Source organism: Salmo salar, chromosome 11 (genome assembly GCF_965601325.2).
Source record: "Salmo salar chromosome 11, fSalSal1, whole genome shotgun sequence".
NCBI classification, from domain to species: Eukaryota; Metazoa; Chordata; class Actinopteri; order Salmoniformes; family Salmonidae; genus Salmo; species Salmo salar.
This window is the reverse complement of record NC_138301.1, coordinates 99,443,239-99,464,586: the sequence shown is the minus strand read 5'-3', so window position 1 is coordinate 99,464,586 and position 21,348 is coordinate 99,443,239. Positions and strand designations below refer to the sequence as shown.

The 21,348-nt window shown below is 41.0% G+C and overlaps 2 protein-coding genes across 7 annotated transcripts in view; both read left to right on the top strand.

The window, feature by feature from the left end:
* Positions 1 to 5,501, top strand: part of LOC106563238 (glutamate receptor ionotropic, NMDA 1) — a 35,500-nt gene extending 29,999 nt beyond the window's left edge. For all 4 annotated transcript variants that reach the window (XM_014128637.3, XM_014128635.3, XM_014128642.3 and 1 more), the window contains one exon: positions 900 to 5,501. In XM_014128637.3, coding sequence (XP_013984112.1) covers positions 900 to 968 — 69 coding nt within the window. In that variant the 3' untranslated portion in view covers positions 969 to 5,501. The remainder of the gene's footprint in view (positions 1 to 899) is intronic.
* A 7,331-nt stretch (positions 5,502 to 12,832) lies between these two features.
* enp2 (Ectonucleoside triphosphate diphosphohydrolase 2) overlaps positions 12,833 to 21,348 on the top strand; it is a 47,858-nt gene continuing 39,342 nt past the window's right edge. The window contains exon 1 of one of the 3 annotated variants that reach the window (XM_014128472.3): positions 12,833 to 12,908. The gene's annotated coding sequence lies outside the window, so the exon portion shown is untranslated. Of the gene's footprint in view, positions 12,967 to 13,471; positions 13,620 to 21,348 lie in introns of those variants that run through there. The other 2 variants (XM_014128470.3, XM_014128471.3) reach the window with 2 other exon arrangements.

Below are 21,348 nucleotides of genomic sequence, written 5' to 3'. Positions count from 1 at the left end.
GGCAAAGTAAGTTGGATTTCGATTTGACATGTTGGAAACAACGCTGATGAAAACAATATGTCTTGTCGACAGCATGATTCAGCACAGTGGTATGGTATGGAATTATAGGAAGGCGACAACTTCACAAAAACACTCCCTATATTTTGCAAGATCAGTTCATGGCCATATTTGCAATGTATAAGGAACAATCCACAGTAATTGCAGTGGTTAGTGATATTGCTACTGCGTCAATTGCTAAAGGAACCATCCTTACCATTGTCAAGTATGTTCCCTGACATTAAGCCCAAGGCAGATTACACAATCAATGACACTAAATTACGCAATCCCAAAGTCACAGTTGCCATAGTAACTGAGCACCTGCATGGAGCTGGGTATGTTGCTACCCAGCACTGTAAATACCCATTAAAATCAAGAACTCTGCTCCTCTGGAGGAGTACAGTGAAATATGGCCTGGAAGTAAGAGTCCAACTGCACAGCACTTTGAACCAGCCGAGAGGCTTAATCATAATTCATATTATTCTCTCAGCTTAGCTGCGGAAAATAAAACAACGTCTGCATACAAATGAGTGGTCTTATTTTTTGGCTGATTCAACTGTGTTCTATGCTCTGGGCCTTACCTCCACACCACTGTAGTAATATGATAACCCTCCTCAGACAGAGCAACCAACACATGTATTCCCATGGTTGTATTGTACTAATCTGAGAAACCCACAATGGAACCACAATGTTTCCACCTTTCCTAACTACACTGCCTTTGGGGGGTTATAAAACACCTCTGCTTCGACGATTTCGACTGAAATGGAGCAGAGATGTTCTCTTCTATATCAGAGTTCTGTTTAGGGCTTTTGTAGGGGACTGACCGTGGCTCAGTTTTTCTCATGTTCTCTCCATCTCTGCAGCAGTACCCACCCACCGACATCACGGGCCAGCTCAACCTGTCCGACCCGTCTGTCAGCACGGTGGTGTGAGAGGGACAGAAGGAGAGAGAAACATTCACTCCTTGGAGAGAGAGAAAGAGAGAGGGTGGGTGGTCAAAGAGAGGCTTCCCCCAGCTCGCTGCATTGTTGGATCCATCACTGCTGAAGCTTTTTGTCCCATTGGCTTTACAGTGGAGCCATGGAGATAACCCTAGATTGGAGAAAGGACTGATCTGATCATGGCACTTGTTACAGCTGGATCTAACCTGGCATTAGTCAGCTCTAGGATTCTGAGCTTACTTACACATACTGTGTTTTTTCAGTTTTCTCTAGTCACACTCAATTTATGCTTAAAACAGTCCTATCTTTGTCTAATTTTACTTACTGCAGTGCAGACCTTGTGATGTTGGATACAACTACCATTTAATATATATCTACATTATCAATGTTGCTGTTTAAAAAGTCCTGTTTAGTTATATGACTTAATTTGAAAAACAAGTTGACTGAAGTACTGTACATATCATTTAACTTACAAGGAGTGACTAACACACATTATTATTTCACAGTATTTAACAGTATAAAAGGTACACTGCTGGATATCAACGTTTAAGAAATACCTGTCTTTTAACTCCACATATTTAAATCAAATGTTAGATGTGTCTTTGATAAGTTGGACATGTTTTAATAGTGAGAACACAAACTTCTGTGCCAATATAATACTTTAAAGCAACAATACTAGAGATGGAAGCATGCATGTATTGTAAATGCATACCCACTGGGCACAGACATCAGTTCAACGTCTAGTTTGAATTTACATTTTGTTGAGTTTTCAACTACCGTAAATTTAACGTAAAATCTACAAAACATTTCACCATGTCATTGGATATAGATAAATATTTGGGTGAAAAAAAGACAGTGCCCTTACGTTGATTACTTTTTACAAATCCAATCAGTTTTCCACATTGATTCAATGTCATCGCATAGATTTTTGGCATTGAAATGACATGGAAATAACGTTGATCCAACCAGTTTTTGCCCAATGGGTAGATGCAAATGAGTATTTATTTAATTAATTATTTGTCCCCATGGTGTTAATACTGATACTGCTATTCTAATCACGCACAGTTTTCTGAGATACAAAAATTGTGATATTTGTTTAGATTTTATTCTCTGCCCCTAAATAATTAATTTAATAACTGTCCAGCCAGTATTATCCTTTAGCACCCCTTGAAAATGTTCTGCCTGTGACGTAATGTTCACATTTACCTGTATTTGGTCCAATGAGGTCCTTACACCTTTGATATTGAGAAAGTGGCAATACTATATTCTTCTTTGAAGGGGATTTTCAGTCACTAATCTAGTCAAAACTATAGGAAATATGTTATTTGTTATCACTCTCTGAAAGTACACTATCAATGTTTCTTAACCTTTCTGGGGTATGTGGGACGCTAGCGTCCCACCTGCGGGACACACTATTCAACAGCCAGTGAAATAGCAGGGCGGCAAATTCAAAACAACAAAAATCTCATAATTCAAATTTCTCAAACATACAACTATTATATCATATTTTAAAGATACACTTCTCGTTAATCCAACCACATTGTCCGATTTCAAAAAGGCTTTACGGCGAAAGCATAACATTAGATTATGTTAGGACAGCACCTAAACAAGAAAAACCACACAGCCATTTTCCAAGCAAGGAGAGGCGTCACAAAAACCAGAAATACAGCTAAAATGAATCACTAACCTTTGATGATCTTCATCAGATGGCACTCATAGGACTTCATGTTACACAATACATGTATGTTTTGCTCGATAAAGTTCAAATTTATATCCAAAAACCCCATTTTACATTGGCGTGTAATGTTCAGAAATGTTTTGCCTCCCAAAACTTCCGGTGAATGAGCACATCAATTTACAGAAATACTCATCATAAACGTTGATAAAATATCCAACAGTTATTGAAAGAATTATAGATACACTTCTCCTTAATGCAACCGCTGTGTCAGATTTCAAAAAAACTTTACAGCGAAAGCACACTTTGCAATAATCTGAGTACAGCGTTCAGACACGAAACCAAACCCGCATTTTGTGGAGTCAACAAAACTCAGAAATAATATTATAAATATTCACTTACTTTTGATGATCTTCGTCGGAATGCACTCCCAGGAATCCCAGTTCCCCAATAAATGTTCATTTGTTTATGATAAAGTCCATATATATGTCCAAATACCTCCTTTTTGTTCGCGTGTTTACTCCACTACTCCAAATGCAGGAAGCGCGCTCAAAATGTCACGACAAAAAGTTAAAAAAAGTTATATTTACGTTCGTAGAAACATGTCAAACGATGTATAGCATCAATCTTTAGGATGTTTTTAACATAAATCTTCAGTAATATTTCAAACGGACAATTCCAATGTCTTCAGAAAAGAAAAGGAACACAGCTGACTCTCACGTGGGTGCGCGCCACTGAGCTCATGACCTCTTATTCTCTCCCCAGTAACAGTAGAAGCATGAAACAACGTTCTAAAGACTGTTGACGTCTAGTGGAAGCCTTAGGAAGTGCAAAATGAACCCTAAGTCACTGTATACTGTATAGGCAATCACTTGAAAAACTACAAACCTCAGATTTCCACACTTCCTGGTTGGATTTTTCTCAGGTTTTTGCCTGCCATATGAGTTCTGTTATACTCACAGACATCATTCAAACAGTTTTAGAATCTTCTATCCAAATCTACTAATAATATGCATATCCTACTTTCTGAGCTTGAGTAGCAGGCAGTTTACTACGGGCACGCCTTTCATCCGGACGTCAAAATACTGCCCCCTACCCTAGAGAAGTTAATCCTGGTCATTGGGACCCAAATGGGTGCACATTTTTGTTTTTGCCCTAGCACTACACACCTGATTCTACTAATCAAAGGTTTGATAATTAGTTGATTAGTAGAATCAGGTATGTAATGCAAGGGCAAAATCTAAAATGCGCACCCATTGGTCGTATTCCCCTGCTCAGATGTTGCTGACACATGCGAGATCTTACACAGCCTGGATAGGTATTTTACATATTAGCTTACCACATCATATGTAATAGCAATCTGGTACCAGACTCCACAGTCGATGACATGGCACGCAACCATTGGTTGATGCATGCAATGTCTGGGAAGGGGAACATGACCTTTGTTATTGGCCATATGTTTGGGAACACCCTCTCCCTTGCTTTCATTAGTCTTTCTCATCTCCAGTTTCAAGGGGTTGCATCAAAGGGCCAGGTTTTTCACCCAACCAGCACTTGGTATTTCATGCAAAAACCTCCTACCTGTGCACAACAGTTTATCTTCCATTTGCACTTTGATATGTCTTACATGGAAAGAACCCAAGTGAATTGATAATTCAGCTTAACTTGCAGTCTTTGTGCTGTGAGGTTATGTAAATATATTGGTTAGATGCGAAAACGGGCCGTTTCCCAGGCTCTGGAGTTGAGAAACAACTGTGGTATGTTGAAAGAAAGACTATTGTACAGTTCTGGCATGGCACTGCAGAGCACTTTAAAGGGATACTTCGGGATTTTGGTAATGAGGCCCTTTATATACTTCACCAGAGTTATCTACTTTGCCAACTCATGGATACCATTTTTATGTCTCTAGTATGAAGCAAGTTAGAGGTAGTTTCGCGAGTCAATGCTAACTAGCGTTAGCGCTGTGACTGGAAGTCTATGGGTATCTTCTAGCGTGCTAGCAGATACCCATAGACTTCCAGTTATTGCACTAACACTAGTTAGCAATTGCGCTACCGGTAGTTAGCAACTTCCTTCAAACTGCACGCAGAGACATACACATTTTATCCACAAATTAATCTGACTGGGGAAGTAGATAAAGGGCCTCATTGCCAAAATTCCGAAGTATCCCTTTAACCTGAGGGCTTCCCCATACTGTTCCCATCAACAATGCTGATTGAGATATCATTATGCATTCAGCAGGCAAGTACATAAAAATGTATATGAATAGTAGTAGAAAAAGGCTCACAACAGAGATTATGGTCTAATTGTTATAATATCAGTATCTCATTCAAACACACATTTTTTTATTTGTTTGGTGGCCAAGTTTTTTATGAAACATGTAGATTGTAGTACTTCGCTGGAGAAAAAACACATATTTGTCTATTTAAAGCACTAAAACAGCATTTAGTTTCTGAATGTGAAATTTGATCATTTAAAAAGTTACTTCTGGTCATGTTCTCATTCTGGCCTATGCATGCTTATGTGTGTTTAGCAGTATTGTTTTTTGGTTCTTGAATGCCTATTGATTATTGACCATGCATATTTTGTTTCGTTTTCTGAAAAGCATACTATGAATGCAATGTAAATAGAATATTGCACTTGTCGTAATACTGCTGAAGAGAATGTCATTTTCACACACACAATCACCCTCAAAGACACACACACACACACCACACACACATGCACTGTACACATTTTTAAGTTTTATGTCCTCAATTATAAAGATGATATAGAAAATGATTTTCAATAAAATAATATTGTTTGTATAGATGCACTTCTAAATAAAATGTACCTATTGTCAAATGTAATTAGAGATGCTTTCATTTATGCACATATACAGCGTAGCCAACACACATTGCAATCTAGCTTGGGACACAACATCTGAAGTCTGTATTGGTTGGACTCCCTGAGTTGTGCATCATTCTGGCGGGTGGCGATGGAAAATAAACCTACCACAATATAGCCGGCAACAAGGCATATGTACCAGTAAATGCCAAAATAAAGGAAACACCAACATGAAGTGTCTTAATAGGGCGTTGGGCCACCACGAGCCAGAACAGCTTCAATGAACCTTGGCATAGATCCTACAAGTGTCTGGACCTCTATTGGAAGGATGTGACACCATTCGTCCATGTGAAATTCCATCATTTGGTGTTTTGTTTATGCTGGTGGCACTGCTCCAGAATCTCCCATAAGCGTTTAATTGGGTTGAGATCTGGTGACTGAGAAGGCCATGGCATATGGTTTACATTGTTTTCATGCTCATCAAACCATTCAGTGACTGCTTGTACCCTGTGGATGGGGGCATTGTCATCCCACGGGGGCACAGCCATGGTAGCCGAAATAATGGACTCCCCAGCATTTTTATACATGACACTAAGCATCACGGGATGTGTATTGCTTAATTAACTCAGGAACCACACCTGTGTGGAAGCACCTGCTTTCAATATAGGCCTACTTGGTAGCCTATCCCTCATTTACTCAAGTGTTTCCATTATTTTGTCAGTTACCCGTATAATCTCTAGGAACTCAATTTACCAAGACATAAAGTGAAATGTGTCCCTTGCTATCAAATAAACGTCTGAATGCAACTTTTGTCTGAACTGCACCATATTCCTGCTGAGATAGACAGTGGGCTGCTATTAGACCAAGCACTTCACGCAAGACTTCCTACCACGTAATCTACCACTGTCTACACAGCAGGAATATGGTCCAAAAAAGTTGGATTCAGACATTTATTTGATAGTGAGGGACACATTTCTTCACTTTATGTCTGGTAAGTACAATACCTAGAGATTATACATTGAGCAATCAGAGCATTAGGAACACCTCCTTGCACTCAGAACAGCCTCAATTGGTCAGGGCATGGACTCTAGAAGGTGTCTCAATCTATGTCATGGAAAGAGCATAAAAAAGCAAAAACCTCCAGGATGGTAGCTCTCCAGGAACAGGGTTGGAAAGCCCTGCACTACATACAGTATATTATGAAGGCGCACAACTTTCACTGGGGACGGAGACTGTTTCAGGCGGCTGGATTTAGGACCACCCGGACACCACAGAGCGGGCGGAAAGGCTGTGTGAAGGCAAAACTTCTGAAAGGCTGGCAGGACCAGCACAGGAGAGTTGAACAGAGGCAGCTGCAGAGCAAGCAGAGCAGCAACTGGCTACTCTTTACTTGACTGATGTAGCTGACAAGGTAACTGCTGTATAACTTAACAGAAACAAAACTAAACTAGTGTTTATTCCCAGCGCTGAGCTAATATTGTAACTGACAAGCAACGTTAGCTGATATTTCATCCCCTCTTAATTGAGGTGAATGAATTAGCTAGCTACTGTAGCTACCACAGTCAGCTCAGCTCTAGCCTGTAGCTATCTGTCAGATACAGTTGAAGTCGGAAGTTCGCATACACTTAGGTAGGAGTCATTAAAACTAGTTTTTCAACCACTCCACAAATTTCTTGTTAACAAACTATAGTTTTGGCAAGTCTGTTAGGACATCTACTTTGTGCATGACACAAGTAATTCTTCCAACAATTGTTTACAGACAGATTATTTCATTTATAATTCACTCTATCACAATTCCACTGGGTCAGAAGTTTACATACAATAGGTTGACTGTGCCTTTAAACAGCTTGGAAAATTCCAGAAAATTATGTCATGGCTTTAGAAGCTTCTGATAGGCTAATTGACATCATTTGAGTCAATTGGAGGTGTACCTGTGGATGTATTTCAAGGCCTACCTTCAAACTCAGTGCCTCTTTGCTTGACATCATGGGAAAATCAAAAGAATTGTAGACCTCCACAAGTCTAGTTCATCCTTGGGAGCAATTTCCAAATGAACATACTTTGGTGCGAAAAGTTCAAATCAATCCCAAAGCAACAGCAAAGGACCTTGTGAAGATCATGGAGGAAACAGGTACAAAAGTATCTATATCCACAGTAAAACGAGTCCTATATCGACATAACCTGAAAGGCCGCTCAGCAAGGAAGAAGCCACTGCTCCAACACCGGCATAAAAAAAGCCAGACTATGGTTTGCAACTGCACATAGGGACAAAGATTGTACTTTTTGGAGAAATGTCCTCTGGTCTGATGAAACAAAAATTGAACTGTTTGGCCATAATGACCATCGTTATGTTTGGAGGAAAAAGGGGGAGGCTTGCAAGCAGAAGAACACCATCCCAAATGTGAAGCAAGAGGGAGGCAGCATCATGTTGTGGGGGTGCTTTTCTGAAGAAGGGAGTGGTACACTTCACAAAATAGATGGCATCATGAGGGAGGAAAATTATGTGGATATATCAAAGCAACATCTCAAGACATCAGTCAGGAAGTTAAAGCTTGGTCGCAAATGGGTCTTCCAAATGGACAATGACCCCAAGCATACTTCCAAAGTTGTGGCAAAATGCTTAAGTACAACAAAGTCAAGGTATTGGAGTGGCCATCACAAAGCCCTGACCTCAATCCTATAGAAAATGTGTGGGCAGAACTGAAAAAGCGTGTGCGAGCAAGGATGCCTACAACCTGACTCAATTACACCAGCTCTGTCAGGAGGAATGGGCCAAAATTTACCCAACTTATTGTGGGAAGCTTGTGGAAGGCTACCTGAAATGTTTGACCCAAGTTAAACAATTTAAAGGCAATGCTACCAAATAATAATTGAGTGCATGTAAACTTCTGACACACTGGGAATGTGATGAAAGAAATAAAAGCTGAAATACATCATTCTCTCTACTATTATTCTGACATTTCACATTTTTAAAATATAGTGGTGATCTTAACAGACCTTAAACATGGATTCTTTACTAGGATTAAATGTCAGGAATTGTGAAAAACTGAGTTTAAATGTATTTGACTAAAGGTGTATGTAAATTTCCAACTTCAACTGTTGCTATGTGAGATGGCTATTATTACTATCTAACAGCTGTTTGTATGGAAATGTTTTGTAGCCTTTTTGTCCCGTTTCAACAGAAGTAAATGAACTTAGCTAGCTTTCGCCAGTTGACGTACCATTAGAGAGAGCTGGCCAAAACTAGGTATGGATTATTTTTGCCTCATTCACACTAGACCTGAATCAAACAATGAAACCAGCGGCCAAACGATTGCAGAACTATAATTCTGATGTTTCTTTTGTGCAATGTGAGTTTTTATTAGAGTAATGTTATTGATTTGTCAGTTTCCCTAGCTAATTGCCTACTTTTAACACTAACACAGTAATAAACAGCTCTACAGGCTTCACCGTCAGTACACAATACTATGATCATCATATCTTAGCAGGATCAGATGGTGACGTGTCCCAGTAAGGGTCAGACAGCCAGTCTACAGAGCTCAGGTGAATTTTGCAGTATACTAACAATAACAATATCAGTGAATGATACAAAGTTCCATCTTGAGTTGATGGTTGGACCTATAGTAGCTACAGGACAGCATATTACAGTCTGGGATCTGGGAATAATGGTCATTTCAATTACTGAACCATTGATTTTATTCTTGGAAAATATAATGTATAAATGTTCACCTAGTAAACCTTTGTCATGCCTCATCTTAGGAGGATCAGATGGTGACAGGTTTCAGCAGGGTCAAGCAGCCTTGTACAGCCTTGTTCTAAGATTTACACAATAATTTTTTCCCCTCATCAATCTACACACAATACCCCGTAATGACTTACCGAAAACAGGTTTTTAGATTGTTTTGCAAATACATTAAAAATGCAAAGCAGAAATACCTTATTTACATACGTTTTCAAACCCTTTACTATGAGACTCGAAATTGAGCTCAGGTGCATCCTGTTTCCACAGATCATCCTTGAGATGTTTCTACAACTTGATTGGAGTCCACCTGTGCTAAATTCAATTGATTGGACATGATTTGGAAAGGCACACACCTGTCTATATAAGGTCCCACAGTTGATAATGCATGTCAGAGCAAAAACTATGCCATGAGGTCGAAGAAATTGTGAGTACAACAGGATTGTGTCAAGGCATAGATCTGGGGAAGGGTACCTAAATATTCCTGCAGCATTGAAGGTCCCCAAGAACACACTGGCCTCCATCATTCTTAAATGAAAGAAGTTTGGAACCACCAAGAATCTTCCTAGAGCTGGCCGCCTGGCCAAACTGAGCAATTGGGGGAGAAGGGCCTTAGTCAGGGAGGTGACCAAGAACCCGATGGTCACTCTGACGGAGCTCCAGAGTTCCTCTGTGGAGATGGGAGAACCTTCCAGATCGACAACCATCTCTGCATCACTACACCAATCAGGCCAGACGGAAGCTACTCCTCAGTAAAAGGCACATGACAGCCCGCTTGGAGTTTGCCAAAAGGCACCTAAAGGACTCTCAACCCATGAGAAACAAGATTTTCTGGTCTGATGAAACCAAGATTGAACTATTTGACCTGAATGCCACGTGTCACATCTGGAGGAAACCTGGCACCATCCCTATGGTGAAGCATGGTGGTGTCAGCATCATACTGTGGGGATGTTTTTCAGCAGCAGGGACTGGGAGACTAGTCAGGATCGAAGGAAAGATGAAAAGAGTAAAGAACAGAGAGATCCTTGATAAAAACCTGCTCCAGAGCGCTCCTGGACCTCAGATTAGGGCGAAGGTTCACCTTCCAACAGAACATCGACCCTAAGCACACATCCAAGAGAACACAGGAATGGCTTCGGGACAAGTCTCCGAGTGTCCTTGAGTGGCCCAGCCAGAGTCCGGACTTGAACCCAATCGAATATTTCTGGAGAGGCCTGAAAATAGCTGTGCAGCGACACTCCCCATCCAACCTGACAGTGCCTGAGAGGATCTGCAGAGAAGAATGGGAGAAACTCCCCAAATACAGGTGTGCCAAGCTTGTAGCGTCATACCCAAGAAGACTTGAGGCTGTAATCACTGCCAAAGGTGCTTCAACAAAGTACTCAGTAAAGGGTCTGAATACTTATGCAAATGTGATATTTGAGGTTTTTTTGCAAACATTTCTAAAACTTTTTTTTACTTTGTCATTATTGGGTATTGGGTGTAGATTGATGGGGGGGGGACAATTTAATACATTTTGTTGACAAAATGTGGAAAAAGTCATGGGGTCTGAATACTTTCCAAATGCAGTGTACATTACCACAGTTTAAGACCATCAATAGAATGTACTATATGCAAGTGTAACTGAATAACATGGACTCAGAAACTGCCTCTGGAAGCAACATCAGGACACGAACTGTTCGTCGGGAGCTTCATGAAATGGGTTTCCATGGCCGACGGACACAAGTCTAAGATCACCATGCGCAATGCCAAGCTTCGGCTGGAGTGGTGTAAAGCTCGCCGCCATTGGACTCTGGAGCAGTGGAAACGTTATCTGGAGTGATGAATCGCGCTTCACCATCTGACAGTCCGACGGACAAATCTGGGTTTGGCGGATGCCAGGAGAACGCTACCTGCCCTAATGCATAGTGCCAGCTATAAAGTTTGGTGGAGAAGGAATAATGGCCTGGGGCTGTTTTTCATGGTTCGGGCTAGGCCCCTTAGTTCTAGTGAAAGGAAATCTTAACACTACAGCATACAATGACATTCTAGACGTTTCTGTGCTTCCAACGTTGTGGCAACAGTTTGGGGAAGGCCCTTTCCTGTGTCAGCATGACAATTCCCCTGTGCACAAAGCAAGGTTCATAAAGAAATGGTTTGTTGAGATCGGTGTGGAAGAACTTGAGTGGCCTGCACAGAGCTCTGACCTCAACCCCATCAAACACCTTAGGGATGAATTGGAACGCCGACTTTGAGCCAGGCCTAATCGCCTAACATCAGTGCCCGACCTCACTAATGCTCTTGTGGCTGAATGGAAGCAAGTCCCCGCAGCAATGATCCAACATCTGGTGGAAAGCCTTCCCAGCATGGAGGATGTGCTGTTTCTCTGTGTTCATTTACATGTGTAGTTGTATGTGTTTTTTTATTGTTTTTTTTTTTAAACTCTTGTTTCTAAAACGTTCCCTTGGGAATAAAGAAAAAAAAAGGTGGAGAAAAATGTGTTTTGGGAGAGAGTTTAGTTATTCACTAGACTGGTGGGGGTCGGGGGTGCAGGTGGCTCAGGCTAGCTGGGCGGTCTAGCAGAAATGTTATATAGAGGATGTCTTAAAAAATGTGTTTAATTTGTTAGGCTATTGGTTAAAGGTGCAACACAATATTGATTATTGAATTACCTTTTATCTAGTTCAGTCTTATCAATCACTTAAAAACATATTTAACAATGATCTCTTACCTAGCTTGATGACTGGGTGCATTTTTTCTTAATTTTAGTTGTTCTAAAGAGAGAGGGCTAGAAGGGCCATGGGTTATATTGGATTGTGTAGAAATGCAGGAAATTTGCTTTAGATGCCAGACCCCTCGCAAAGTTATGTCCCCCCCACTTCTAAAACCAAAGTTGTGCCCCTTATATTAAGGTATTTTAATGTTGCGTGAACCCCATCCAAACCGCACGCGGGCAAGCTAAATCAAGCTTGTTCATTTTCAGTGGCTGGAGGTGGGTTCAGTGTTGCCAACTCCTCAGTAAGGAAAGTAGCTATTGGCTGTCCTAAAAGTCACTAGAAGTCCCTAAATGATGTCATCACCTAATTTGCATAATTGGCCATGTGCATGTAATTGTGATGTAGGAGAGAGGAATAACGTTGTGGGAGAGACAACAAGTGAGTAAAAAACACCCTAAATATGTTTAGAACTACAAATGAACTTTCTTCTATCGATTCTTGTTTATTTTAATGTCACAATTCCAACTCTCCTCCTTTATCCGGTCTTGGGACCGGCAAAAGTGACCCAAAAGAGACACTCTGGCAGAGTTACTTAGTTTTTTAGTTTATTTTTACGTTTTTGTTTTTTAGTTTAGTTTTCTTAATGTGGTTTGTTTTTTAACCTTATGGTCCACTTAGGAGCCTACAACAAGTCACAGTAAAACATGAACATTTTTAACCATAACATTTAAAAAAAAAATGGTATACAATCTACATTAACAATCTAAATGGACCAAAAAGAGACAATAGAAAGAAATGTCAATGGCAATGTGAGAAAATTATGGTAGCTAGTCTGGCCCTAATTCAGGTAAAAAAAAAATGTTTTCATGTAAACCAGGGCGGCCAGCGGCGGCTTCCCGCATGCGCGATTCATTTGCAGTCTGGACGTGGAGGCGTGAACATCTCCTGCGAGGACTGCAGCTGGGAGGGACTGCTGTGCGAGGACTGGGCCGCCTGTGAGTGCTTTGGGACGGGGGTGGGGCCCACGGAAGCACCCGCTGCTCGTTGAGAAGAGTAAGAACGATAAGTGCTTTTACGTCTCCAAAAGTCTCCAATAACACCAGAAAAAATCGCTAGATTTGTCGCTAGTCGCTTTTTTGAAAATGTGTCGCTAGAGGTGTCTGAATACTCGCTAAATATAGCGACAAAGTCGGTAAATTGTCAACACTGGAGTATGACCGTTTCCACTAGTTATCACAGCCACAAAGTTGTCATACTACTTCAATATTGACTATATTGTAAAAATTCATAAACACAAATTTGCTTTATGGTCTTCATTTAAGGTTAGGCATAAGGTTGGCAGTGTGGTTAATGTTTAAAATTAGTTAGGGTTAGGTTTAAAATCAGATTTTAAGAAGAAATGGTAGAAATAGGCGGGGTTTATAATTTTGTGGATGTGGTAACTGGTGATGACCCCGGAGGTGGGGACAAGGACAGCAGGACGTTCTCGCGCCTGCTCATCAGGTAGAAGATTTCCAATTGGGTGTGGCTTACGTTTTTGTTTTTTTGGACTGTTGTTGTTTCTTCAGAGGTGATAGGGGTCGTGAATCGTTTTTGAAGTTAGGTGTATCATATGGAACCATTTTGTAGAGAAATATACCTGTACGTGTTAAAACCGTCCACACCTGTTTGGAGCGGAACCTCATCTGAGTTCTGGAGTTTGTAAGGTAAGAAGCTCGACGAACTCAGCGCTTTTACTATTCATTAACATATGTAGACGGTAATTTACAGTATTCACCTGCAGGGTTGTGTGCCGTTCCTGTACAGACTACTTCTCTTGTATTTAAACAGTAACAAATTACATGTGCCAATATTTTGCCCATATCCGTTTGATGACTTACTATGTAGAATAATAATTTACAGAATATGGGTATGTAGGCCTAACTTTAGAAGACTACTTCACTGCTGAATCTACTGTACTAGTTGACATCAACACCCACAGATTCAGCCTTGAGACTGCATAGCCAGACACTTTTTGATGTCAGGTTTTTTTTTAAATGACAGTACAAACTGATGTCATAATGCTATATTGTAGTAATAGTAGGCCTACAGTATCAATAAGAACTAGTATGACACTACCATTGTCTTTTGTCCAGCCTGCCTTTTAAGTTCTCAAGTGAGATCTATACAAGGGTCAGGATGGCCGAGACCGAGCCATGGATCAGGGCTCGCCAGCGCCTCCCTCTTTCATGGATCAAACAATGGCTGTGGCATCCTCCAACCTCCAGACCCAAGGTTGAAGACCTGGAGAGGCATAATGTAGGCCATCCATTAGAAGACAGCACTACCAGTCCCTCCAGTTGCTGCTCTCGCCAGCGCATCCTCCTGGCCATCCTCATCATGGTGGCCCTGACAGTCATGGCACTGCTGCTACTGTGGAACTACCAGTGCATCATGGTATGGCACCTCTGCCAGGAAGAGCACTCTGGCTTCCCTGAGATGATGGGAGGGGGTATATGACTGGCACATTGGGGGAGAGACTAGGGCTGCTTGAGCAGGTTTAGGGAGTGATAATGCGAAAGCACATTAACCCTATCCAAACATATACACTAGCTAGCTCATTTTTTGTCCTGATTTTGTGTTTGTTTTTCTGCTTGGATTCTATGGTGCCATACATTTTGCACAATGTTAGTTTTTCCATATAAGTTATCAACAGGTGCCAGGTTTTTCAGTTACTGTCAGATTTTTGTTTGTTTGAAACTCAGGTTCAGAAATAAACAAGGCCAAAAGTATGTGGACAGCTGCTCATCAAACATCTCATTCCAAAATCATGGGCATTTAATATGGAGTTGGTCCCCCCGTTGCTGCAATAACAGCCTCCACTCTTCTGGGAAGGAAACTAGATGTTAGAACATTGCTGCAGGGACTTGCTTCCATTCAGCCATGAGCATTAGTGAGGTTGGGCGATTAGGCTTGACTCACAGTCTGCGTTCCGATTCATCCCAAAGGTGTTTGATTGGGTTTGAAGACACGGCTCTGCTGGCCAGTCAAGTTCTTCCACACATATCTCGAAAAACCATTTCTGTATGGACCTCGCTTTGTGCACAGGGGCATTGTCATGCTAACAGGAAAGGGCCTTCCCCAAACTGTTGCCACAAAGTTGGAAGCGCAGAATCATCTAGAATGTCGTGTGATGCTGCATTAAGATTTCCCTTTACTGGAACTAAGGGGCTTAGCCCGAACCATGAAAAACCGCCCCAGACCATTATTCTTTCTCCACCAAACTTTACAGCACTATGCACTCGGCCATCCCGTTCTGTGAGCTTGTGTGGCTTACAACTTCGCGGCTGAGCCATTGTTGCTCCTAGAAGTTTCCACTTCACAATAACAGCACTTACAGTTGACCGGGGCAGCTCTAGCAGGGCAGAAATTTGACAAACTGACTTGTTGGAAAGGTGCATCCTATGACGGTGCCACATTGAAAGTCACTAAGCTCTTCAGTATGGGCCAATCTACTGCCAATGTTTGTCTATGGAGAGTGCATGGAAGTGTGCTCAATTTAATAGAACTGTCAGCAACGAATGTGGCTGAAATAGCTGAATCCACTATTTGAAGGGGTCCACATACTTTTGTATAAAACAACACACTTTCAATGGTTTATTATGGGCATGTTGTGTATTACTCAAGCTGGAATATATAAGCTCTTATGTTCTTATTTCTTTTGTGAATATTAGAGGATGATTTTATATTTTGTAAGTGTTCCTACACTAGAAATAAAGATACTTGTTTGTCATATTAAGCTCAAAGCAAGTTTGCCAACCTATTATAGTTTTGTTGTTTTATTTTACCACAAGGGGGAGGTATTGTCCATAAATTAAACATCAAGTCCCAGCTCTCAGATGTTTCAAGGTGCAGCACTAACTGTTGTTTTGCATGTATTTTGGGGTTGAAGGTGGTCTCACTGATTTTCCTGCTAATTTAAACCAAGGGTTGGATAAAAAAAACATAGTGTGGCTCTCAAATTGACTGTGTGTCTACATTGTGATGCCTCTGTGTGGTCAAGCATGGGGGGAAATGTGTGTGTGTGATTATGTGAATGTGGTTTTCACTTGGGTGGTATCGGGTGTAATCATTATGCAGATTTTAGCCAAATTTTTCGTCTATTATTCCAAACGGAAAATGTTTTGTAATGAAAACAAGAGTTTCTATTGGACAAATTCATGTAGCTCCTTCGTCATTTCATTCCATTTGGTTGGTTCTTAAACGGTAAACGGTTTCCGTTGCAAGACGTAACGAATACATCCCAGGACTTTTGCATGCAACAGGGTTCCTGTCATGAGTGAGTCTTGTGGAACACAGTCCATCCTCACCCTTAGATTCTGATGTCCCAGGGCCCTGTCTGGTTCGAGGAAATGACCATTTGTCCCTTGGCATTGGCTGTTTAGCCATGTGTGTCTTTAAGGATAAAAGGTATGTTGAGCGGACACAGGTCCTTCTTGTTAAGGACCGGTAGTTGTGCCATTCTTCAGGGGATCAATCACAGATTTTCCAATAGAGGCAATGAGGCATGAGCCCAAGGGATGGAGGGGAAGTAGACACATCGGAAGGCTGGTAAAGAACATTCTGAAAGTGGACAATAGTACAATCCTTGTTTATGTCATCAAAATAGTTTTACGACTATCATACTATCTTGTATGGTGTCTTATTGTCATTCAAAAAGGTGAGGGCAAATTAAAACATGGTCATTATTGCACTTGTTGTGGAATGAAGTTGCCATGTAGGCCTAGTTTATAATGCCAACCATCATTTTTCCAACACTGGTGCAATGCTGTACTAGCCCACCATCTTTATTGTCCCTGGCGATGACAACAGGGAGGGGATTGTGGATCTGTCCCCGTATGTTCGTTTGTATGTTCTTTCTTACAGTAGTCACACGATAACTCAGACAGCACTGGCCCGATTTTAACAAAACTTGGGTGAATGATGCGTCTTGCCATAGAGATCCAGCATTTACAAAATTACACTGATTGGGCAGATGGTGGCGCTATAACAAGATATTGAAAATGCAAAGTTTGAAACGTCAAGCCCCTCACCCTGTTTGACCTAAAGTAATGAAATTCGGTACACAGGTCCCTCTCAGAAGGAACAAATGAGCCTTGGGGACCCATAAGGTCTGCCATGATGGATTTTCCGTGATTTTGAATTTCGTGAAAAATACTTTACGCAACTCTTCAGGCAGCAAATTACCGATTTGCACAAAACTTGATATGTGGCATCTATGGACAAAGGTGTCTCAATGCAATATTTTCCAGACTAGTGCTTAAAACAACATTCAGCCTTGACAATTCAGCCACACCAGCCCACATCACCGTGTGTCTGTCTGACACTGTTTTTCTGTCTTTGTTCCTCTGTTGTCAGTCTGTCTGTGTCTGTCTGTCACTCCTAAGTGTTAATTGCTATTACATATAGATCCAACAAATTAAGGAACTGGCAGTACATCTGTGTCTCTCTGTTTTCTTCATACCTACACTGCACTCACCTCTGAGCTGTGTCTGCTAAGCCTAGCATCCTTTCCCATAGCACTGGTACCAGAAGACCAGAGGATCACACTGCCTGTGCTGGGTCCAGCAACAACCTAGTTGTGAATGAATAAACACATTTATTAGATAAAGAAGAAAGATTACTGTTTTTTTTTTTTTTTACATTGTAGAATAATAGGGAAGACGTCAAAACTATGAAATAACACATGGTATCATGTAACCAAAAAAGTGTTAAACAAATCAAAATATATTTGAGATTCTTGAAAGTAGCCACCCTTTGCCTTGATGACAGCTTTGCACACTCTTTGCATTCTCTCAACCAGCTTCATGAGGTAGTCACCTGGAATGTATTTCAATTAACAGGTGTGCCTTGTTAAAAGTTAATGTGGAATTTATTTTCTTAATGCGTTAGTAGTGTTGTGACAAGGTATTGTTGGTATTAGTAATGCACCGATATTACATTTTTGCCCAATACCGATATCTGATATTTTCCTTGCCAAAAAAAAAACAATACCGATATTTGCAATTTTAGCGGCCTTTTAAGCATTCTAGTACAGTTAAATAGTTGGACGCAGTGGTCTAAGGCACTGCTTCTCAGTGCAAGAGGTGTCACTATAGTCCCTGGTTCGAATCCAGGCTGTATCACATCGTCCGGGCCGTCATTGTAAATAAGAATTTGTTCTTAACTGACTTGCCTAGTTAAATAAAGGTTACACACACACCACACTGACCAAGAAGTTATTTATGTCCCCATTACCAGTAAACATAATCAAAACCTATTTCATTCACTTACTTGCTGTGCTGTTTCGTTGTTCAGTCGTTTCATTCCCAACCAGGATTTCTTTGGAACGCAGTTTGGGTCTTTGCGTGTCAAAAAAGATACACCTCAAATAACACTATTTGACGTGTCAAATAATACAACAATCTGTTTCAGAAGCTACAGTTAGTTAGCTAACTATATAGCTAGGTGTCATCATCTAAAATAACCCTAATTTATAAGACAGTTCTTATTTGATTTAATGGTGGTCGAACCCATCTATGTGAAGCTAGCCACAATAAGGATTATCCACAATAGTGGACTTTGCGGTTAGCCTTCAAAATAAAAGTATGGCATTCTACTATTTGTATTCATTTGCATTACTGTCAATGCCATATTTTTATTTTGAAGGCAAACAGCAATTTCCACTATTGTTCCTAATCCTTATTGTGGCTAGCTTCACAAAACATAACCCGGTGCGGTCGAGCCTCACTAGCCAGATGATGATAGCTGGCTGCTTATAACGTTAGCTTTTGGCAACAGGGTTAAGTTGCTGACTAGCTATTTATTTTCATGAACTGAAGTTCAATTTCCATAGGCAAACAACAAGTGGCAACCTAGCTAATACTTACAAGGATTCCTAAATCATTGCTAAGATTGAATGAAAATCACTGCAGGTTCTACTGGTCATTGTTTTCAGGCTGGTTGCGTGGGTGCTAGCTAGGTACCAATCTAAAGCTAGCTACCCCAGACATTGCGGTCAAACAAATTATGCTTTATTACCAACGCAATATTGTAAACACATCGTTCGTGGCCGGTGTTTGCAGACTTTTTTTGTACAGCTTTGACAGTGCTACTGTATCTTTTTTGACACGCAAAGACCCAAACGGCATTCCATAGTATGTATGTCGTGAAGCTAATACCAGTGACGCTATTACTGTGTAACTCCGGTAGGGCAACATCTGAAAAATAGCGCACTTGGTAGTGTGGTTGAGCACCGGTACAGTCGGCGAAAGCCAACATCACCCACAACAGTTGATTGCCAAGGGCAATGAATTCCATTATCTTGGCATTAATGGATTAAGCCTTTTGAGTTGTCTCGCTGAAATTTGACTCTTTCAAATGACTGCTCGACTTGTTGACTGCTCGATCCACACAGCAGACATTGTGGGCTAGTTTAGGAATGCTGTGTTGCATGTATAGCGCAACATTTTACGTGGCATCATTACGTCATGTACCTACGTTCTATAGGTATGCACGTCAGCTTTGACATCAGTTTTGCACATCGGGGTGTTAAACTAGACATTGGCCGATACCGATGTTGGCATTTTTAGCTAATATCGGCTGATTCCGATATGTTCACCAATATATTGTGCATCCCTTGTTAGCCTATTTGGTAAAATACAAAGTCCATGGCAAGAACAGCACAAATAAACAAAGAGAAACGACAGTCCATCATTACTTTAAGACTTGAAGGTCAGTCAATCTGAAAATGTCAAGAACTTTGAAAGTTTCTTCAAGTGCACATGTAAAGTGTTGGTTGCATATTTCATGAGCTGAATAAAAAGTTCCCAAGTTTGGGATGCTCTGGCTCGACTTCCCGCTAATATCCAGCAACTTCGCACAGACATTGAAGAGGAGTGGGACAACATTCCACAGGCCACAATCAACAGCCTTATTTAATTATATGTGAAGGACGTGTGGGCTGCATGAGGCAAATGGTGGTTACACCAGAGACTGACTGGTTTTATTTATTTCTTTTTTTGTACTTTTACCACTTTTTCTCCCCAATTGGTAGTTAGTCTTGTCCCATCGCTTCAACTCCCGAACGCACTCGGGAGAGGCGAAGGTCGAGAGCCATGCGTCCTCCGAAACACGACCCCGCCAAGCCGCACTGCTTCTTGACACACTGCTCACTTAACCCGGAAGCCAGCTGCACCAAACTGGCGTCCAAAGTCAGCATCCATGCGCCCAGACCGCCACAAGCAGTCGCTAGAGCCCCAAATCGACAAGGACATCCTGGGATCAAACCCGGGTCTGTAGTGACGCCTCAAGCACTGCGATGCAGTGCCTTAGACCGCTGCGCCACACGGGAAGCTACTGACTGGTTTTCTGATCCACACCCCTATATTTGCATATCTGTATTCCCAGTCATGTGAAATCCATAGATTAGGACCTAATGTATTTATTTTTAATTGACTGACTTCTTTATATGAACTGTAACTCAGTAAAATCTTTTAAACCTGTACCCCCGCACACTGACTTGGTACAGGTACCCCCTAGAGGTCGACCGATTAATTAAGGCCAATTTCAAGTTTTCATAACAATCGGATATCTGCATTTTTGGATGCCGATTATGGCCAATTACATTGCACTCCACGAGGAGACTGCGTGGCAGGCTGACCACCTGTTACGCGAGTGCAGCAAGGAGCCACGGTAAGTTGCTAGCTAGCATTAAACTTATCTTATAAAAAACAACAATCAATCTTAAGATAATCACTAGTTAACTACACATGGTTGATGATATTACTAGTTTATCTAGCTTGTCCTGCGTTGCATATAATCAATGCGGTGCCTGTTAATTTATCATCGAATCACAGCCTACTTCGCCAAACGGGTGATGATTTAACAAGCGCATTCGTGAAAAAAGCACTGTCATTGCACCAATGTACCTAACCATGAACATCAATGCCTTTCTTAAAATCAATACACATGTAAAAAAAATTAAACCTGCATATTTATTTAATATTGCCTGCTAACATTAATTTCTTTTAGTTAACTAGGGAAATTGTCTCTTCTCTTGCGTTCTGTGCAAGCAGAGTCAGGGTATATGCAGCAGTTTGGGCTGCCTGGCTCGTTGCGAACTGTGTGAAGACCATTTCTTCCTAACAAAGACCGTAATTAATTTGCCAGAATTTTACATAATTCTGACATAACATTGAAGGTTGTGCAATGTAACAGCAATATTATGGATGCAACCCGTTCGATAAAATACAGAACGGGTCCATTATTCACCTGAAGAATAAACGTTTTGTTTTCAATGATAGATTCCGGATTTGACCATATTAATGACCAATTGTTTATATATATATATATATAAACAATCGGCAGATTAATCGGTATCGGCTTTTTTGGGTCCTCCAATAATCGGTATCAGCG